The 18595-nt window shown below is 44.8% G+C and overlaps 1 protein-coding gene across 2 annotated transcripts; it reads left to right on the top strand.

Moving 5' to 3' along the window:
• The first annotated feature begins 2011 nt into the window (after positions 1 to 2011).
• On the top strand, positions 2012 to 18325 carry LOC118793301 (high mobility group protein 20A-like). Of its 2 annotated transcripts, XM_036551422.1 has the most exons (13): positions 2012 to 2500; positions 2906 to 2997; positions 4707 to 4888; positions 5522 to 5601; positions 5716 to 5839; positions 6403 to 6529; positions 6646 to 6704; positions 7796 to 7904; positions 9215 to 9385; positions 12326 to 12417; positions 13678 to 13807; positions 16716 to 16789; positions 17853 to 18325. In XM_036551422.1, exons 1-12 carry the CDS (start codon positions 2232 to 2234, stop codon positions 16766 to 16768), a joined length of 1488 nt encoding a protein of 495 aa, XP_036407315.1. In that variant the 5' UTR covers positions 2012 to 2231; the 3' UTR covers positions 16769 to 16789; positions 17853 to 18325. The 2 variants fall into 2 exon arrangements, with proteins under 2 accessions (XP_036407315.1, XP_036407314.1); XM_036551421.1 differs by lacking the exon at positions 17853 to 18325 and having other exon boundaries at positions 16716 to 16876.
• Positions 18326 to 18595: the final 270 nt, after the last annotated feature.

Here is an 18595-nt window from a genome sequence, read left to right on the forward strand (position 1 = left end):
TTCAGTGTTCTAATATCGCGCATGCCTAACCTGACTTGCATTGTATATCGTTCATTCATACAAAAAAAAGAAAACATTTACAAGTGCAATTCAGGCTAAACACATTGAGAAAGGATGCACAATTTAAGCAATACTGCTCACTGGATCTGAACCTATAACCTCCTGGTTACAAGCTCAATTGCCCAGTCGCTACTGGGCTGGCATGCAAGCCACACTCTGTGTCTAAAGCCGCTTAGGCTAGTGATGCAGAGCATTGTCCTCTTCCCTGCAGGGTTTGCTAACCTTGCCTTAAACACTGCATGACAGGCAGAGTGATTTTCAAAGGCTGCAAAATCAGACTGTGGATTAATTTCTGTTTACTTTATGTCTTCGACTCCATCGAAACGCACTGGGGCATACAGAGCTATTCAAATAGGCTAATTACCACTAAGAATACTGATCAGATTGGTTTTAAGTGGAAATTTGGCTACAACAACGAATTTAGTATTCATTTATCGTCATTGATGTTAGTGACAATGTCATATAACATATATATTAAAAAAATCAAATTCACTGTGGAAGTTTCCGCTGTTGACACAGGGAAAGGGACCTACCACAACTGAATTCCCCATGCGTCACAGCAAGGAGGCATGCAGTCAAAAATCAATCACGGTACAATTCAAGGAGAAGAGCGTGGGACGGGCGACAAGGAACGCCAGCTGCAGGAGGTGGGGGTGGGGACAGAGAGAGGCCTCTGTCGGGGACAGGTTTAGGGACCGGACTGTGCTTGCATTGTCCCCGGCGAAGCAACTGGCGGTGGACCAACTGGCGTGATCATTTTTCGCTCTTTGCGCGCTTCACCTCTTTGGCTTCTTTCATTTTTGTGTTGTATCTAATTCGGCGTCAGTGTAACGGCATAACTCTTACAAAACCCTCTCAGCTATACCCCCATAAATTAGTGTCAACACAACCTAGGATTGGCATGCAGTAAAAAGAGCGTGACAGCAAGGACACGTCCCAGTGCAATGCAGGAACAAATATGCACTTACTATCACGGCACATCAGATAGCGTGAGTATACAAATACTTGACCATGTGCAATAAACTTTGGCGATATAACTATATAGTACATTCATTTCGCTGAAGTGAAAGTACGTCTCATGCGACCACTCAAATCAACCATACTTCTCCTGTACAGTATTGCCAATTACGCTATGAAATGTTAAACAGTGTGAAAACAGTACTTTCACTGTTTCAGTGAAAACGGTGTAAAATGGTATGATCTTGCCACAAAATTAGTCTTCAGGTTGAAAGGATAACTTGCTAGCGAGGTGGCAAGCCAGATGTCGCATCCTAGTCACGAATGCAATGTATAGGAAAACATGCTACACACGGTACTTACTGATAAGGTCGGGGTTAGTGGTTGCCGTTCAAACAAACAGCGACGCTTTGTTTTATTTTCAGCTTGAACAACCCCAAACTTTTCCCCACTCATTCCATCTCACTTCCAACAGCTCAGGACACCACTGCAATGAGCTGGCCCGCAAGTGATGAGACGCAAGAAGTTGTATACAGCTGTCACTGGCAATTCATCCGCCCACTGGAAGCTGCGTGCGTTATTATTGGACACTTTCTCTGACCTCATTGATATCTCCTTATCTGATTGGCCGTGGATACAGGAAGTCAGAACCATTTCCCGAGCACTTCACCAGACATCCATAGACGATACTCGGATCTTCGCTTGTTGTGTTTGTGTTGAGAGATGTGTCGCGGTTCAAAGTACAGGAGCTAACTGTCTAGCTAGCTAGCTAATGTGATAGCGCATATGACAGGCAATGGTTCGGACAGCAAAAGCGTTAAGACGTTTTTTTCGTTTCCATTCGCAGACTGCACATTATTTGAATGAAGACTTGCCTAAAGTAATTCGCTATCTGGCGTTAATTATCTTAGTTTGAGTGTATAGCAGGTGCAGACTATAGACTAGCTCTCTGGTTATGTCGAATGTTGCCTATTTTAACTCAGTTGCACCACTGACAGTAGCTAGTAAGAGATGTGTTTCATTTTTATGGGTTCTAAAGTTGGCAGTAAGTCGCACGGTTTCCCGCTAATAAACTCAAATCGGGGATTAAATGGCTTGACTAGCTAGCTAATACGGGTGACAGCTCTGTGATCGATTTACTCTCCTTGCTGCGTTGACACTTGTTTTGTTGAGGCTGTTTTATAGCCGAGAATGGCAATGTTGACTACCCCGCTATGAACCTGGATAGTTCTTTGAATTCGGCTTTACCAGCAGACCCGATGACCGTGATCTCTCCGGGTGATGTCACTCCAATCTCCCTCACAGGTTATGGCCTCGACCCAGTTTCAAGTTTGCACCCGGGGGATTCTGCGACTCATCGTGATATTGTCGCCGCCGGCGGGCTTAGTAGCGAAGATGCGGACGAGGGTAGTGCTGCACCTGCCGCTTTTATAGACGGTGTACCTGTCACTGTGTCCGTCCAGAATGTTGACGGACAACAGAGGTAGCTATCACCATATGCAGCAATCTATAGCTACCTCCTTGTGCTGAACGAGATAACATTCAGATAGAATATATTTAACAAAATACTCATTCCCTGTGTAGATAGCTTGCAAACAAGCCTTTTAGTTATATTTATGTTGCGGATTTCAGTTGCCAGATAGCCGATATAATGTATTCCTTTTTTAATAATTTCTGTTATTTCTTTATCCTTTTCCTTTGTAGTTACAAAGTTCTACCTGTGTTAAGCTCCCTTTGCGTACATATAATAGTAATTAGTAATTGTAATTATAGTAGCAGGCTAATTTGAACATTTATCTCATAAGCTTTTTGCATTGTGTGCGTTTCTGACATTTTGCTGTTATTTTTCTCCATGCATGTTTAATTACTTTTCCCTTCATATTTGCAGAATAGTTTGTGTCGCAACAGATGCTAGCGGTAGCACTGTGTCGTATGTTGGGCAGCTCACTTCGGAGACGAGTCTCGAATTTCAGGCGGAGGGTAAGGCATTTTTGTGTTTTCATAATATGTGATTTATTAATTCAGAAAATATAAGGATTACGGATTTGTATTCAGTCTAAATCGTAAGCACAGCCAATTTAAAATTCTTTAATGAATTTGCATAGCACCCTTGTACACGAGACCAAAAACCGTTATATTAAAACATTAACATACGGTAATACAGTCATATCAATAATTGCATTTGCATTTTTTAAATCAAAACAACGACATGACTCAGTCAAAGTCTCTCAGATTTAAGGCAGCTCTCTCAGATTTGTACAGTATTTCATAAAGTTTCGTGACATAATAATCACAAACAGTTATTCATCCAATTATTAATCCTATTAAAATGTCTGCATAGGGATGGAGATGTAAACTAGTTCATACACTAGTAAATTCTTGTGCACTCCTAATGTGCTCACGTTTAAGTCCAATATTGTACATTTTCCTTGATACATAGATATATAAAATCCCTCAAAACTCTCCCTATAAAAGTTCGTATGAATTGATTTTCTAAATGTCTATATTTTATATGTAATATTGTATATAATATTATTAATTGTTTCTTGAGCACACAAATGTCCTCTGGGATAATCCTGCCCTCAAACCTTTAGTCATTTAATAGGCAGAATGATTTGTTTTCATATTCCTCAATAATCATTGCACTCCTTAGTATTGGAATGACAGAGGAAGGACGCTGCTAGCATAATAAAGAGCAATGCTTCTTCTCAGAAGCCAGGTGTGCAGTGGTGCAGGCAGCATTCACAGACAGTATTTCTCATTTGGAAGAAAGCAAACAACGGCAGTAGTGTGACACAGCTGCTGGTTGAAAACCTGAGCCTGTGATCAGGCAGTTAAAGGTCTGAATCTCAGGAAGGGACCTCTACCATTGCACTGTTTAGCAAGACATATAACCCAAATAGTCTTAGTTGGTCCAGCTGTTTAAATGGATGAAACATACACAGAACTCTGTTATTCCCTGCAACAGTCCAAAAGGCTAACTTAACATGGTTTGTGTGGGCTTCCATTTTGACTTGAGTGCAAGGGGTTCGCAGAATATCTTCTGGCCTATTTTCTGCCACTACCTATATTGTGCAATACCACATGCTACCAAACTGTAAGCAGTGCCTGAATGCTGTCATGGCACCAGCTTGTTTTCTTGTTCGGCCAGCTGCAGTTTTATTGGCCGTTGCGGTGTCAAATGGTGGGTGGCAGCCAGAGTTATTCACGCTGTCTATAGATACTCATCCGTATGTTAAAGGTGAACTCCAGCCTGCTTTAGTCAGCAGCAGATTGGGTCCAGGATCAGGTTTCTCAAAGGCACTAATTCTATCTTAACCCAGACTGTCATTCACTGTGTGGAATCTCCACCCTTCTCTAGCTCCTTGTTTGGAAATAGGTGCACTATCTTGGTCAAATACGAGACATGAATCCCTTATTTTGGTCATGAGGCTGACTCTGTTTTAGGTGTTCTGATAACATATAATGTCATAAAATTGATCGACTGAATCATTTTGAATGGTTTCTGATTGGACTGTTCTGGTACCTTGTTGAACAGAGGGGTGTGCTACGGTTTAACATTTTGGTCTAGTGTCATGTATATATGTCACCACTACTGATGTATTTAGGGCGTGTACATGTCACCTGATCTGAAGCAATGCCTCACTGCATGTGTGTGTGTGTGTGTTTGTGTGTGTGTGTGTATCCAGCACCCCCACAGCCCCTTCTGGCGGAAGATGAGGTGCACCCCCTGTCCCCAGGGGCCGACCTGCTGTCTGTCCACCCTCATCCCACCAATCTGCAGCCACTGGAGCCCCTGGAACCCCTGCACTCCTGTCTCCTTCTGCAGGGAGAGCCAGAACCCCGAGACCATGACACAGAGGAGCCCAAGGTAGCTTGTAGTTATCCATATACAAACCTGGGGCAGGTGTTCAATGTTGAGACTGTACTACTGATTATTTGATGGGTACTTGAACCTACAACCGTCTGGGATCTGGGTGGATACTGAAACCACGAGGCTAAGGAACCAGGCCTTACGTGTAGAGTGGGCTGCTGGTTTCATGACAATGTAGGATTATGGGCCGGAAATGAAGAAGGGAGTCTCCATCATCTGCACAGTTAGCTGGATTTGCTGCAGTTGTAGTGATAACAGACCAGATCATGGCTCAAATGTGTTTGGATGGAACACAAGTCTGAAACATTGGTGTCCCTCCAGGACACAGGTCACCCGGCTGCTGCTTCACACACTGCTTGTGATCATTTGCATTGCAACTTTGCAAGCGCCTTGAACTGTATTCAGAAAATGCCAGAGGCTGGCCCTCTCTATGTGACATGGTTTCACCTTCATTAGGTGGGAGTGTAGTTAGAATGCTCAGCCGGTCAGGGAGCGAAACCCCTCTTCTCATGCAGGGATGCCACCTACCCTTGTTTTAAGTCAGGGGGACCCACCTCGGTGTGGAGTCATCCCGCTGATTCAGCGCCCAGCCTCTCTGTCCATTTGACAACGATTTGTCTGTTTCCATAGAAACGCAAAGGTGGCTGGCCGAAGGGGAAGAAAAGGAAACCGCAGCGGGAGTTTTCAGCGCCACGAGCACCAACCACAGGGTGAGCTGGGGAAAGAGAGAGAGTGTGAAAGAGCGAATGGGGGAGGGGGGGGAGAGATAACTAAGGCAGGGAACGGTAGGTTGCATCTTGAGTCTGTCCTCTCTCATTGCCCAGGTATGTAATCTTTGTGAATGAGAGGAAGGTGCAGCTGAAGGCAGAGAACCCAGACCTCCCCTTCACAGAGATTACCAAGATGCTGGGCATACAGTGGTCTCAGCTCTCCCTGGAGGAGAAGCAGGTGAGAACGCCTGTTTATCCAGCTCTACCCTAGCATCTGCTCTAGGTTTAATCCCTCAGTTCCTCCTCATGCACCCTGGTCTGAGATCTTAATTCTCCTTTAATGTTGCTATTTATTTCGTTTTACCTAGTGAGGTCTTTACGCAGGCAAATCACAAGGGCCACAGATCCGGTGTTCATGGGAAACTTTCAGTGTATTCAACCGACCATCTGGACAGTGAACCCTGTGAACTGAGCCCTGGGCTGGAGGGAAAACTGCTTGGACTAGGCACCTGTATTGGTGTAGTTAGACACCAATGAAGTTGCATTGCATAAATACATTTGTGTGTGTTCACTCAACACATGCCTATAGGTGATCCATGGGATTAGTACTATCAAAGATATTCCCTTCCTACACTGTAGCTGCAGCAATAAAATACACTATTCTGTGGCTTGCGTAAAAGCTTAGTACCAGTGCCCTTATTATTACTCTGTACTTCACTGATAAAATTCACATGCAGAAGTACTGTGTGCCCAGTTATGCGTGTCCTACAGTGCTTTTGCTGTTTTGCATTTCCTTTGCAGCGGTTCAACAATGAGGCGGAGAAGGACAAGCAGCGCTACATCAGGGAGCTGATGGCCTACCAGAACACCGAGGCCTACAGAGACTTCCTGAGGAGGAAGGCCCTGAGCAAGGCCAAGGACTTCTGTGGTATGTGAAACGAGGGAGCACCCTGTCTTCATATACACCGCGCGGTAAAAGTGAGTCTACAAGAAGGATCTATTTCAGAACTGGTGTAAGCCTTTTTTCTTGTTTGTTTGTTTCAGGTATTGAGTGTGATGATGCCGAGCTTGAGAATGAAGCCCTCACTCTGTGCCATATAGACGTAAGCATGTACACGCAAAATGACCGTAGGTTCTTTTTAAAACATCAGTAAATTGAGGGACTCTTTTCTAAACTAGATTTTTTTGCAGTCCTTTCTACATGTGGATTTTTTTCTACAATATATCCATGTTGCAAACAGGCAAAACAACTGAAAGGCAAATATAATGTGGATAATTTTGTTGACATCGCACTTCTGACATTGAGAAGTTTCCAGAAGCCTGTGATGACAACACCTGAGGAGTAAAATCCATCTGGCTCAGCACAAAGTCTGAACCTGACACTGAAAAAAAGCAGTAAATTAATACAAGACCTGACCTGTATACACGGAGCACAAGGAGCAGATGGCCAATCAGAGCGGGAGTCTGTAGGTCCGGGTATTGCACCCCCTGACCCCAAGTGACCAGATGGAATGTCCCCTGACAAACTGGACACTTGCATGCTCACCGATCTGCACTGGCCTCTCTCCCAGTATACATCACTAAACCTGACATTTGTCACAGATGTGGATATTGGCACGTTTTGTAGATGTAGATCTTGATACAGGATTTCACACATGTATTTGCACATGTTAACGTTGCATCTGTTTTTACAAACCACATAGCAACAGAATTTCCAGTCTGCAGAGCTGCTGGTTTAAGTTCAGTAGGGAAAGTGGGAGTGTTAGTATGAGTATAACAAGGGTTACTGCTGTTTCTGAGATAGTGGTGCTCAGATTCCTCCATGTGGGAGAGCAGGGCTGGTATATGTCATATGTAGCTGAGCTGCTGGTATTTCTGTTGCATAGCTCCCTCCTCTGAGTGTGACACGCATTTGCACAGTGGATCACTGTCACACAAGACACTCAGGATCCAGGACCCTGGACTCTTGATCATGGTTTAAAAAATAAAATAAAGGCTTAGGGAGATGTAGTTATTCCAAATGGAGCAGTCAAGAGGTAATTTACCCCCAAACTATTTGATGCAGATGTGAGGATTAGAATAAAGCAAGTGGTTATTGGTGTTAGCAACATACATCAGCACCATACATCAGCACCATACATGCTATTATCTGTGTGAATATGTTTGCGTTTGTCCCTCTCTGTCTTTCTCTCAGGGGGATGAGATCAGCGATCTATACTGCCGCACCTGTAACCAGTACTTCAGCTCACTGCACAATAAGAAGGAGCACCTGCTGGGCAAACAGCACCTGCTGACCCTTACAGGTAAAACAGAGAGCATGCCCAGCTTTTGAACACCTACTTTAAAACAAGAGCTGTGTGTTTTTTAAGTTCAGTACTCGTGGAGGTGGTGCTGAAATCATGTGGGTGGGTAACCACTAGATGGCAGTGTTTGTTCAAAATTGGAACAGATGTGGTCATTGACCAGTTTCAGCCTGCTTCTTAACTGTAGGTCACATGGTAGTGCCCATTTCTCTTTGAGCCACTGAACAGAATTAATTGAAATATTAACAATATTTCGGTTAGGTGTGTGTGCATTTGTGTGCGTACACATGTCTGAGTGTATGTACTGTATGTTAGTGTGATCTCTCCAAGTATAATCTTGCGAGATGGGTGTGGTCTGCACTGGGACTTGTCAGTAACGTAATGGAAGGAAACTTAATTAAGGCTATATTACTATAAGCCCACCAACCTTGAATGAGTTGTCTGCGCTGGACCAGACACTCAGGCTGTCTGTCTGTCTGTCCCTGTCAGTCTGTCTGTGTCACGAGCTCATTTTCAGTATCTCTTCATCTACTGCTGTCTGGGCTTGTCTGTGTCTTTGTCTGCCTGCATTTCTGCCTGGACTAGTGCACATATTTTGGGTCAGTTGATGAGTCAGATAAATCTTTACCATAAAGAACACAATCTTGGTAAACAAGCTGCATATGTACACTGCCGCAGCTTGCAGGCGCGTGGGTGTTGTATCCAGTGTTTGAACTGCTTGGTGCTGGATGGTTGAATTAGAGGGAAAGTGTGTGTGACTGTACATATCCACACAAGTTTAAACATGGCCACAATAACAGGGCTGGCGTTGAAAATCATGACAAACTGTAAAATCATGACAAACTGTAAAAAATCTATAAAAAATCTATTTTTTTAGGAAAATTAGGAATATGCTTGTTTTCAACAGAAACATGTAAAGAGAGGGTGTGGGTTATCAAATCATCACCTGATGACCTGCCCCCTTATGTAATTATGTTGAACTAATTATCTGAATGTACTCAAGACAATTTACAGGTGTTCCAAATGCGTTTAGTTGTTCCAAGTGTCACCCAGGGTTTCACAAAGGATGAATAAATGCCACCATCACGTGTGTAATTCTTTTAAAGGCACGTGTCCTTTGGATTAAGAATCAGGCACAATGGTCACCCCGCATCAGTGAATTTACAGGTGATATTACTGATCAAAGTCAGTTATCTGATAAATTCTGTAGACAGAGGACTGATAAACAAACTGACACTTGCTGAAGTCCCAGGAAAATGATGAGGCTCCACCCATGGTGTGACATAATTCTGCCTCGTCGTTGTCCCCAGAGGAGTTTGAGAAGGAGACTGGCAGCCAGCGTAAGGAGGCGGAGCCTCAGGAGGACCCAGAGGATGAGGAGGATGAAGAAGGTGACGAGGAAAAGGAGCTCGCTCGGCTGTGCGGCCTCTCCTCGCTGAACCTGACCGTCCTGGAGGAGCTCCTCCTGCGGCAGATGAACCGTAGGTGTCACTGTCTGCTACACGTCCCCACCAACTGACCAGATACAGTACCAGTCAAAAGTTTGGACGCACCCGATTAAGATAATGGGAAACATGCATTCAAAGACCTTTTGATCTAGAGACATGTTAAAATGCTTGAAATTTGTTTCTTAGACAACCATAAATAGTGAAGTGGATGCCTATGTATGAATTTCCTTCCAAAAATGTTTAATTTTAAAAATATATTTTGACTACTTTGAAGAATCTAAAATATAAGATAGTTTTGACTTGTTTAAGACTATTTTGGTCATTGCGTAATTCCATTTGTGTCATTTCATAGGCTTTATGTCTTTACTATTATTCTAAAAGGTGGAAAATGGTAAAAATAACCATTTTCTGTGAGTAGGTGTGTCCAAACTTTTAACTGGTACTGTATACCAAACCCATAACTTGCTGCCATTAACAGCTCACTGACCACAGCATACTGCCTGTGGATATGCCACCATTTTACACTGTTAAAGCACTGACTATTACTGTATTTACTGTTGACACATTGACAGGTAACATATTCACCAAAGGCTTACAGCTTGTCACACAGTCACTGTCCACAAACTTATCGGTAAGACAGTGACCAGTACCACACCTAGACCGCTCTGTGGGTGACATGCTCCTTTGCTTTATCTGTTTAACTGATGCGCTTATCTAGAGCGACCTACTTTGTTTGAATTATGTATAGTGCCCTTTTATACATCTGGATTATTAGCCGGCGGTGATAAGATGAAGCCCTTGGCTTTAAGGAGGCGTGGTGCTTTAGGCCTGCAGCTGAGCTCTGTAGGTCTTGCCTGCTGAAGACAGCTTCACTCCACCTGGCTCAAGACAGGTGAAGCCTCCGCCCACTTTTAACGACCTGATGGAAAATGGTCAGACACAGGCAGACAGATGTGGCAGGGAGGGGCCTTTGGGGTAGAGGGGAGGGGGCTGGTGGGGGTGGAGAGAGTGGGGGATGGAGAGAGACAGGGAAAGGGAAGGACAGAGAGAAGGAGAGAGAGAGGGAAAAGCAAGAGATAGACAGAGCGAGTCTCTTTGTTTGTCACATGTGACCTACAGCATATGGTAGGAATTTGTTTGTAATGAATTACAGATCTGATCTACTACTTGATTTATTGACGCTCTTATGAAGAAAGCCATTCCGTGCTTTAGTAATGTGCTTCTGTGCCTACATTTTAAATTAGCCACTGCAGTTATGTCTTTCTCAGGGTCTAAGTGGAATACCTAATTGAACAGCAAATATAAAGAGCCTGGACGTGTCTGGACAGCAACCTCGGGCTTAAGGGTTTTCCCACATCTAAAAATAAACGTGTGGAAATCAATACGAATTGTGAGTCAGAGAGAATACGTCATCGAAAGGAGGGAGCCAAACGAGAGAGCCCCTGGGTCTGGCACCGTCCGTCTCCCAAATAAAAGCAGTGCTCACTCCTCCCAGGAAAAAGACCTGTTAAATCAAATGGAAAAGCACCCCATCATGCTCACACACACAACATGAACACAGGTTTGCGACTTTATAAAACTGTGAACTCGCTGAACCCTCTGACTTGATATAACGCACGCATTTGCCGGGCCTGGTCACCATCTGTTTGATTTGATTTGGATTAGCGTGATAGCTTTGTGCCACGACTGGAGCTGGAGACTGTTTCTCCAGGTCTGTGACCTTACTCGCAGCTGTTTGCTGTGTGTAAGTGCCTGTGAAAGTAGTTTACCATGCTAATGAAGGGATTTTCAGAGGCAGAAGAGATAGGTGAGGTCATGTTTGAGGGACAGAGTTGGACTGTGGCAGCAGGGCTCTGTCTCTATAGTACGCCTCCTAACTTGAACCGCACTCAAAGGTTTCAGACACTTAAAGAAAATTGGTGCTATTGCTATGCTTGCACTTTTCTGTGCAGCATTGTAAGAAGGGCTAATCATGGAAGGGAGATTTCTGAGGCTGTAGATAATTACATGGTGTGACACAGAGTGACAGATGTGGACCAATAAAAACGTGTTGTCCCTGTGCTGTGTCCTCTCTGGCTGCAGAATCCACTCCACAGTCATTTCATTGGGCAGCTCTCCTAACGTAGGCCCAACACTGCATCTGAGAGCCTCGTATCAGAGCCTCTGGCCTGTGTGGAAAGGGTCTGCATGTGGTTTTGGTGAGCCACAGTGAGAGCTGGACGTGAAGAGTGCACTCAGAAGTGGAATGGCAGGCCGTCAGATCGGTGCTTTTTAAAGTAGTGGTATGTTTATTGCGATCCGTGTGGAGGGAAGAAGAGGGCTGTGCAGTCAGTGATGGTGCACGCTAGTGCAAGAGCCACTTTAGGCTGCGCCTATATCTTATCAGGAGGACAGTTAAGCTGTAAATGTCTGAAAACAGGGCTCTGCGAATGTGCGGTGGGGTGACCTTCCACGCTGCTGTCTGGAGAAACACCGGCACACAGGGTAAAGGCTCAACAATCACAGATAAACAGATTGATGAAAGAAAGGATAACAAACAGGAGATTTTTTTGTTTCATCAGCTGTTGAAGGTATGGGATGGCCGTGGGAGTTGAAAAGGTCACTGTCATTGTGCCCTTGAACCAGAGAAAGTAGCATACTGTAGGATCTGTGGTGGGACACCCAGCAGGACTGACCTGCACAGTAAGCTCAGTCTGTCTATTCTTTGTAGTGGGAGGTTTGGCAGGAACTTCGTCTCTGGATGTCTTCCTATGTTCTCAAGGTGGTTCTCTGTGGGAATTGCACTGATCCAGCAAACTCCCTCGCAGAGTGAAATTTGGGAGCCCTCCTGGATGTGTGCTGTAGAAGCGATCACGTTTTTCCGTCAGTATCCTCCCGTGTTTAAACATCTTTACCCGGAGACATCGGCCTTCACTGCGACACAATGCATTGTGGTCCTGAGTGGTAAATGCCCCTCCTTCTGTCCCTCCTCAGTGAGAGAGTTCGAACTCCAGGAGCTGAAAGGCAGCCTGGAGCAGGAGAAGGAAAAACAGGAGCATCTGAACACAGAGCTGCAGCAGCTGCAGGTACAGTTTGGCTCGTTTTTGCCGGCCCTGGCCGGTGCACCAGCCTGTGCTTTCTATTTAAATGTCACCATTATTTTCACCCGTCAGTCCTGAACGCAAGGTTACCTTAAGGTTTGGTGTCTGGAGTTTTACCAAGGCCGTAAAGCAGTTTACGATTATCTCACAGCCAGAATCTGACTAAGTGCATTTTCAAATAACATTTACTGTGATATAAAGTGCCCTCTGTCCAGTCTGTCAGTACACTCCCAGAAAATATGCAACCCATTTTAATAAAGTAAATGGAGTGTCTAGAAGCATTAGCATATTCATCTGTTAATGTTATTATTTAAGACATGGTATTCACATGTTAATGTGGAATTGTCAGATGAGGAATTAAGCCAATTAACTCCAGGAAGGCTTTCTGATGTGGCTCTGTTGCTTGGTTACGGACATTTCTGGAAACATTTTAGTGTAATTTGCCACAGAAGAACATTCATGGGCAGATTTTCAATGGGAACCTGTAGACAGAGGGAAAAGGCCATGATCGTGGAGGGAATGTTTTTTTTTTTAAGTGTAAAAGGTTCAGCAGCAACATTCTGCTGTTTTGATAAGTCAGTCTCAAGTTATCATGCATTTATAGTGCAGTACCTGGACAATTGATGCATTCAACAATTCAGTAATAATTGTTCGGTCTCTGCCTGCCTTTGTAGCGTGACATGTGACATCTGCTGACAGTATCTATGGAGTAGGAAAACTGCATCTACATTTACTGCAGATAGAAAAAGATATTGTTTCCTTTATGATTTCATTCTTGTGCTTCCAGGAACAGCAGAATGTTGCCTGTTTGGTTGAATTTATGCTGAATTTGTGTCTCTACTGCTCTTTGTATTTAATGTTCTTTTGCTTTGTTCTGTTTTTATTCATTCTTTTGATCTCAGCTATGATTCTGTCTTGCTGTTTATGCTGTCCACTCATAAAGCAGGGAACACAGTGTCTCCTCGAGTCCCTACAGAGGAAAGGAGAGACTTACATTCCCTTTTATGAACTCAGCCGAACTGATGCATTCTACTCCTTAAGAAGCAGAGAGTGAGTCTGGAGAGTGGAGGTGTAGCGTGCAAACACAGTTTGTCTTTCATCCATCTCTCTGTGGAAGCAGACAGCGCCGTGCGTAAGAGAGGCCCGCTCTCTCTCTCGTGCGCCCTGCACAAACAGACGGTGAGTCGACGGAAGGTGGAAATGCGGTGTACGAGAGATGACGGCTGTCTCTTGTGTGCCCTGCAGAAGCAGAAGCTGAGCCTGGAGACGGAGCTACAGGGCCTGAGGGATCGTGGGGGAGCGCTGGAGTCGCAGCTCCACTGCCTGAACATGGTTCCTCTGCTGTTTCATTTCCACGTCCAGATCATCGACAGGGGTGAGTTTCAGAGGGAGGAGGCCTGGCCTTATCTTCTTTCCTTTTCAGGGTCATTCTCTCAGACTGTACAAGGGTCATTCCGACTGCATGAAGATCATTCTCTTACAGTGCACAGCAGCCATTCTCAAACTCAGTACAGGGCTCATTCTCTCACACTGTAAGAAGGTCATTCTCTTACACTGTGTGAGTGTTGCTCTCTAACACTATGTAAAACTCATTCTCTCACTCTCTACTAGGGTCATTCTCTTATATTGTGTGAGTGCTCTCTAACACTATGTAAAACTCATTCTCTCACTCTGTACTAGGGTCATTCTCTCACACTGTAAGAGAGTCATTTTGTTACACTGTACAAGTGTTGATCTCTCACTATGTAAAACTCATTCTCTCACAAGGGTCATTGTCTTACACTACACTACATTGTCTTACACTCTCTGTACATTGTAAGAGAACTACATTCTCTTACAACGTACAAGGGTCACTCTCACATTATACAAGTGTCATTCTCTCTCATTATGTGAGGATCACTATCTCACAGTGCATGGGGGTCATTCTCTCACACTGAGTAAGGGCCATTCCGTTGTTGTGGGCTTGTTTGATTCTCCAGTGCAAACACGAATTTTCAATCACTGTGTGATCCTCCTCCCAACAGCCCTCTTGGTGTTGGCTCCTATCTGTAGGGGCTCAGTTTATCTTTCGTATGGGCTGCACTCTGGGCTTCCTCTCATTTCATCCAAAGAAGCGGAGTCACGAAAGACCAGACGCATAATCGCCTTCCCCCTTTCGAGTAGCACTTCTTTGCTTGCTTCATGGTTATATGTCTGAGGGTTGGACTTAGGAGCGGATAAAGGAGATTGCAGAACAATGCTCCATTCAGGGGAAACTGTTGTGTAAATAAATACGGATCTGGAGATTAGCGAAATCCCAGGAAAGTGTGCTGCTATAAAGGAGCGAGAGGAGATTCTTCTCACGTTTCTGGGCGTCAGATCGCTCCTTGCAAAGCCGTTTGTTATCCACAGGGTGCCACAGTCACGTTATTTTGAGCGCCTGAACACGAACTTTGGACGGACACGGCCGGTGCGTTTTAGGCATGTGACAGAAAAGCAATAATACAGGTTTTCGCCATGGAACACTGATTACACCTGGCTGCTGGCAGTAGTTCCCACCTCAGATGTCTGTTGCATCACCTTTGTTCTGAGGCAGGGGGGTGATATTTGCGACTCATTCTGATTGCTGCTTGCATCAGAAAGACCCTGGTGATACGGCCACCGCTACAAGTGAATGAACGTGTAAGGTTTGATATATCTTTGATGTGTCGTCATGATGAATTCCTGTAGTTGCATTGTGAATTCCGTTGTTTGACTGGACACACTGTGAGGATGCGCAATATAAAAATAATATGCCCATGAACTGGAAAAAGCATTGCTAAAGTCTCTAAAATGGAAGAGAATAGTGGTACAGCTTCTCCATAGTGTGCAGTGTACCCATAAAATTCATAACAGAACCATGTAAGGAGGAGAATAGTGGTACAGCTTCTCCACAGTGTACAGTGTACCGGTAAAACTCATAACAGAACCATATAAGAAGTCCCTTTGTCCCCATCCTTTCCTTCTTTACAATGATGTTTGCCAACCAGAGAGGCTGAGTATATTGCACTCAGTCTTTATTTGGACCCTTCAATAGTTCAACCCACAGTCTTATCAGAACAGACAGGAGAACATTGTACAACGGTTCAGTTCAGTAAGCAGTAAAGACTGCCATATAGGTTTTTATTTCTCTGATTCTCCGATTCTTCTTTCGAAAGGGCGCCGAGAGAGGTGCTGACGTGCGACTGCCGGTTTACAGCACGACACTGCACTAAGTTCTGGACGCGGATCATGAGCTCGTTATGAGCCCAATCACCTGCCTCATTATGCAGATCTCTGTCAACTTATCCGGTCTACTGAACTGACAGGTTTGCATAATGGACCCGCTTTTTTTTGCCCTCTTTAAGAGGCTGAACGCTCTGGCTTAATTGGACAGCGTGTCTGAAGCGATGTGCAGATACTTGACCTTTTCGTTTACTTTCGATTTGGATGATAGTGCAGTGATGGATTGGCTTCCTGCGCAGGGGGGCGGCAGTGGGGGTGGGGGCGGGGTGGGGGCGGGATGGGGGCGGAGTAGCTGCAATGGGGCGATGCAGGAAGAGGAAGGTGTGTTTCTTACTCCACAGTTTTCTTTCACGTCTTCTCAGAGGCTGCGGAGTGGCGCAGCGGTTTGGGAAGTTGATTTTGAACTAGAAGGGAAAGAGTAAAGACTTAAAGCAAATCCGCGCATTTCCAGCTGAATGAATGGATCCATATGAATAGATAATATATAAAAAGTAATCTATGAAAGTCAATCTGGATGAGGGCATACACTAAGCTGATACGTAAAAACAAAATAGCAATAAAAGTGAGTAGCATAGATTTTTCAGTGGCAGCCTGTGGGCTGCATCTCTTACTGAGATGAGTAGGCCGGGGTCACCTCCTGCAGCCTGGAGAGGTAGTCCTCTGATTGAATCATAAATGAACAGTACGAACCGTAGCAGGGTGGCGGCCTGCAGGGAGCCCCATCCCTACCAAACCCGTAGGCACTCCACTGCTCTTCACTCACCCAGGCTTCGAACGTGCAGCCCTGAGCTTACAGGATGTTTTCCCTAACCGCTATGTCACACTGCCTTCCCTTGCAATAGACCTATATCTGACTATATGAAGAAAAAGTTTTTCATAAGTCTCCTTCTCTCTCTCTTTCTCTCTCTCTACCTCTCTCCCTCTCTCGCTCCCTCTCTTTCTCTGTCTTTCTCTCTCTCTACCTCTCTCGCTTTCTCTCTCTCTCTCTCTCTCCCTCTCTCACTCTCTCTCTTTCTCTCTCTCTCTCTCTCTGTCTGAAGGTAACGGGGTCGTACAGAAGCAGAGTCTTGCAATCGATACCCTGATGAAGTGAGAATCTGTCTGAAAATAAAAGGTATGGTAACTATAGCAACCTCACCTCAACACTCCGCAGAGGTGTGGGAGATAAAAGCCCTTGCATGGCCGTCTCCCTTGTTAATCTCCCCCCAGTCACCTCTCTGTGCCTGATGGGTCAGCGGAACGGCCCCAAAGCTCCTCCGGAGGTGGCCACCGCACTCGATGATTCATAGGAAAAATAATCAGCAAGAAGGCAGGGTGATGCTGTCACATCCTGAACCAAGCGTCCCTGCTGTTTCCCTCGCAGAAGTACAATGTAAAGGGACAGGCCCGCCTCCTTGTGCTTTTGGGCATCCTTTAAAAGGGTTTGTCCTGCTGGTTTTGTTTTGTTTTTTGCTGTTTTGTGCATGTTTGCTCAGCATCGGCCCCTCTCCGCCCTGGTGACGCAAGCCCCTTCCTGAAGGTTACCTTTCCCTGCCCTTCACAGTGACCGGCTGCCACGGGCGCCGTGCCCACAGCTTGACCACAGCTGAGAGTCAGCCACCGCTGTCCGTCCCTGCTTATCTCATCTTCCCAGAATCCTCCACTCTGCCGCTCTCCTGCTCCATTCCCCTGGATGCTGTCAGTTTGTTTGCTTGTTTCAGAGAGGATTTCACACTGCAAGCTGCTGCTTGGCACTGCTTACTCCACAGGACACTGTCTGCTGGGCCACCTTCTGTACCATGAAAAAACCAAAGAGTCTTTTTGTGCTTTTAAACGTGCCTTTCAGAGCACCGAGACAGCAGTGTACAGAAAAACTTTTGGTGCAGAAAAACGTCAGCACTGAAAACTAGGTGAAATGGCTTACACACTGTCCTACAAAACATAGACCTCCACTCAATTAGGTTCATAAAAAACAGCTAAGCTTTAAGTTTGCACTCTCAGGCAAGTGTGAAAAGTACAAGGGAAGAGGGTATACAGATGATTCGATCAGTTCGGACCATCACCATCAGTAAAACCAAGCTCCAAAACAGTGTGTGTCATTCACTTCTCTGAAATAACCCAGCTCTGCGTCTTTTCTGTGGGAGAGATTTAACCTGAGCGGTCAGTTGAATGTCACTTTTCCTGTTTGTTTGTTTCAGGCTGAAGTCGCTCTGAAGGAACATGACGATGTGGTTTCCCACGTCACGCACTGTACTGACGCTCCGAGCAGGGACGGAACGCACTTTACACTGAGGGCCCTGGAAACGGCTCCATGGCAGCTTCATTGATTCGTTCGTTTTCTTGGTCTGTTTGTTAGTTCATTTGTTCGTTACTTTGTTTAGCAGATCACTTCTTTACTATGGATCAGTTCTCAGATAGTGTATTTAATGCTAAATTCACTGTTATGTCCCATTTTAATGTGAAGATGATTTGACCTCGCTGTAAATTCCTGCCTTACGTGGGTACGAGCTATACTACTCAGCATGGAAGAAAGCTTAAAGCATAAAAAGTAACAACTCTCAACTTGTTTAGGAAAAAAAGGAAGAAACACTTACACAGTCCAGTCTGCTGTATTATTGCAGCAGTGTCGTTTTTGCACTTACTTACGGTGCTAGAAGTCACCTGCATGCTTGTGCACCAAATCACTCTCATTAAGAAGTCATTAAGATGACTGGCAGAGTGATCCTGCTTTATTAGTTGCTGTAATGTTCAATTTCAAATGTAGAGAAGCTGCACTAAATTACCTTGAGGCAGGAAATTCAAATTGACTCTACATGTTTGATTGTTTAATTTTGCACCTCTGGAAATGCACTATACTGTGTGGTTGATTTTTTTTTTTGGTTAAAAATTGCTGCCCGTTCCTGATGGAACATTGAGACATTTAAAACATTTCAGAAGTGCA

Source organism: Megalops cyprinoides, chromosome 18 (genome assembly GCF_013368585.1).
Source record: "Megalops cyprinoides isolate fMegCyp1 chromosome 18, fMegCyp1.pri, whole genome shotgun sequence".
Lineage (NCBI taxonomy): Eukaryota > Metazoa > Chordata > Actinopteri > Elopiformes > Megalopidae > Megalops > Megalops cyprinoides.

Bases quoted from the DNA above. Each gene is read 5' to 3' on its own strand.
- LOC118793301 (XM_036551422.1), top strand. From the start codon at position 2,232: ATGAACCTGGATAGTTCTTTGAATTCGGCTTTACCAGCAGACCCGATG. The intron at 2,998-4,706 runs GTAAGGCATTTT...GTGTGTATCCAG, and splicing joins TCTCGAATTTCAGGCGGAGG to CACCCCCACAGCCCCTTCTG. The intron at 6,530-6,645 runs GTATGTGAAACG...TGTTTGTTTCAG, and splicing joins CAAGGCCAAGGACTTCTGTG to GTATTGAGTGTGATGATGCC.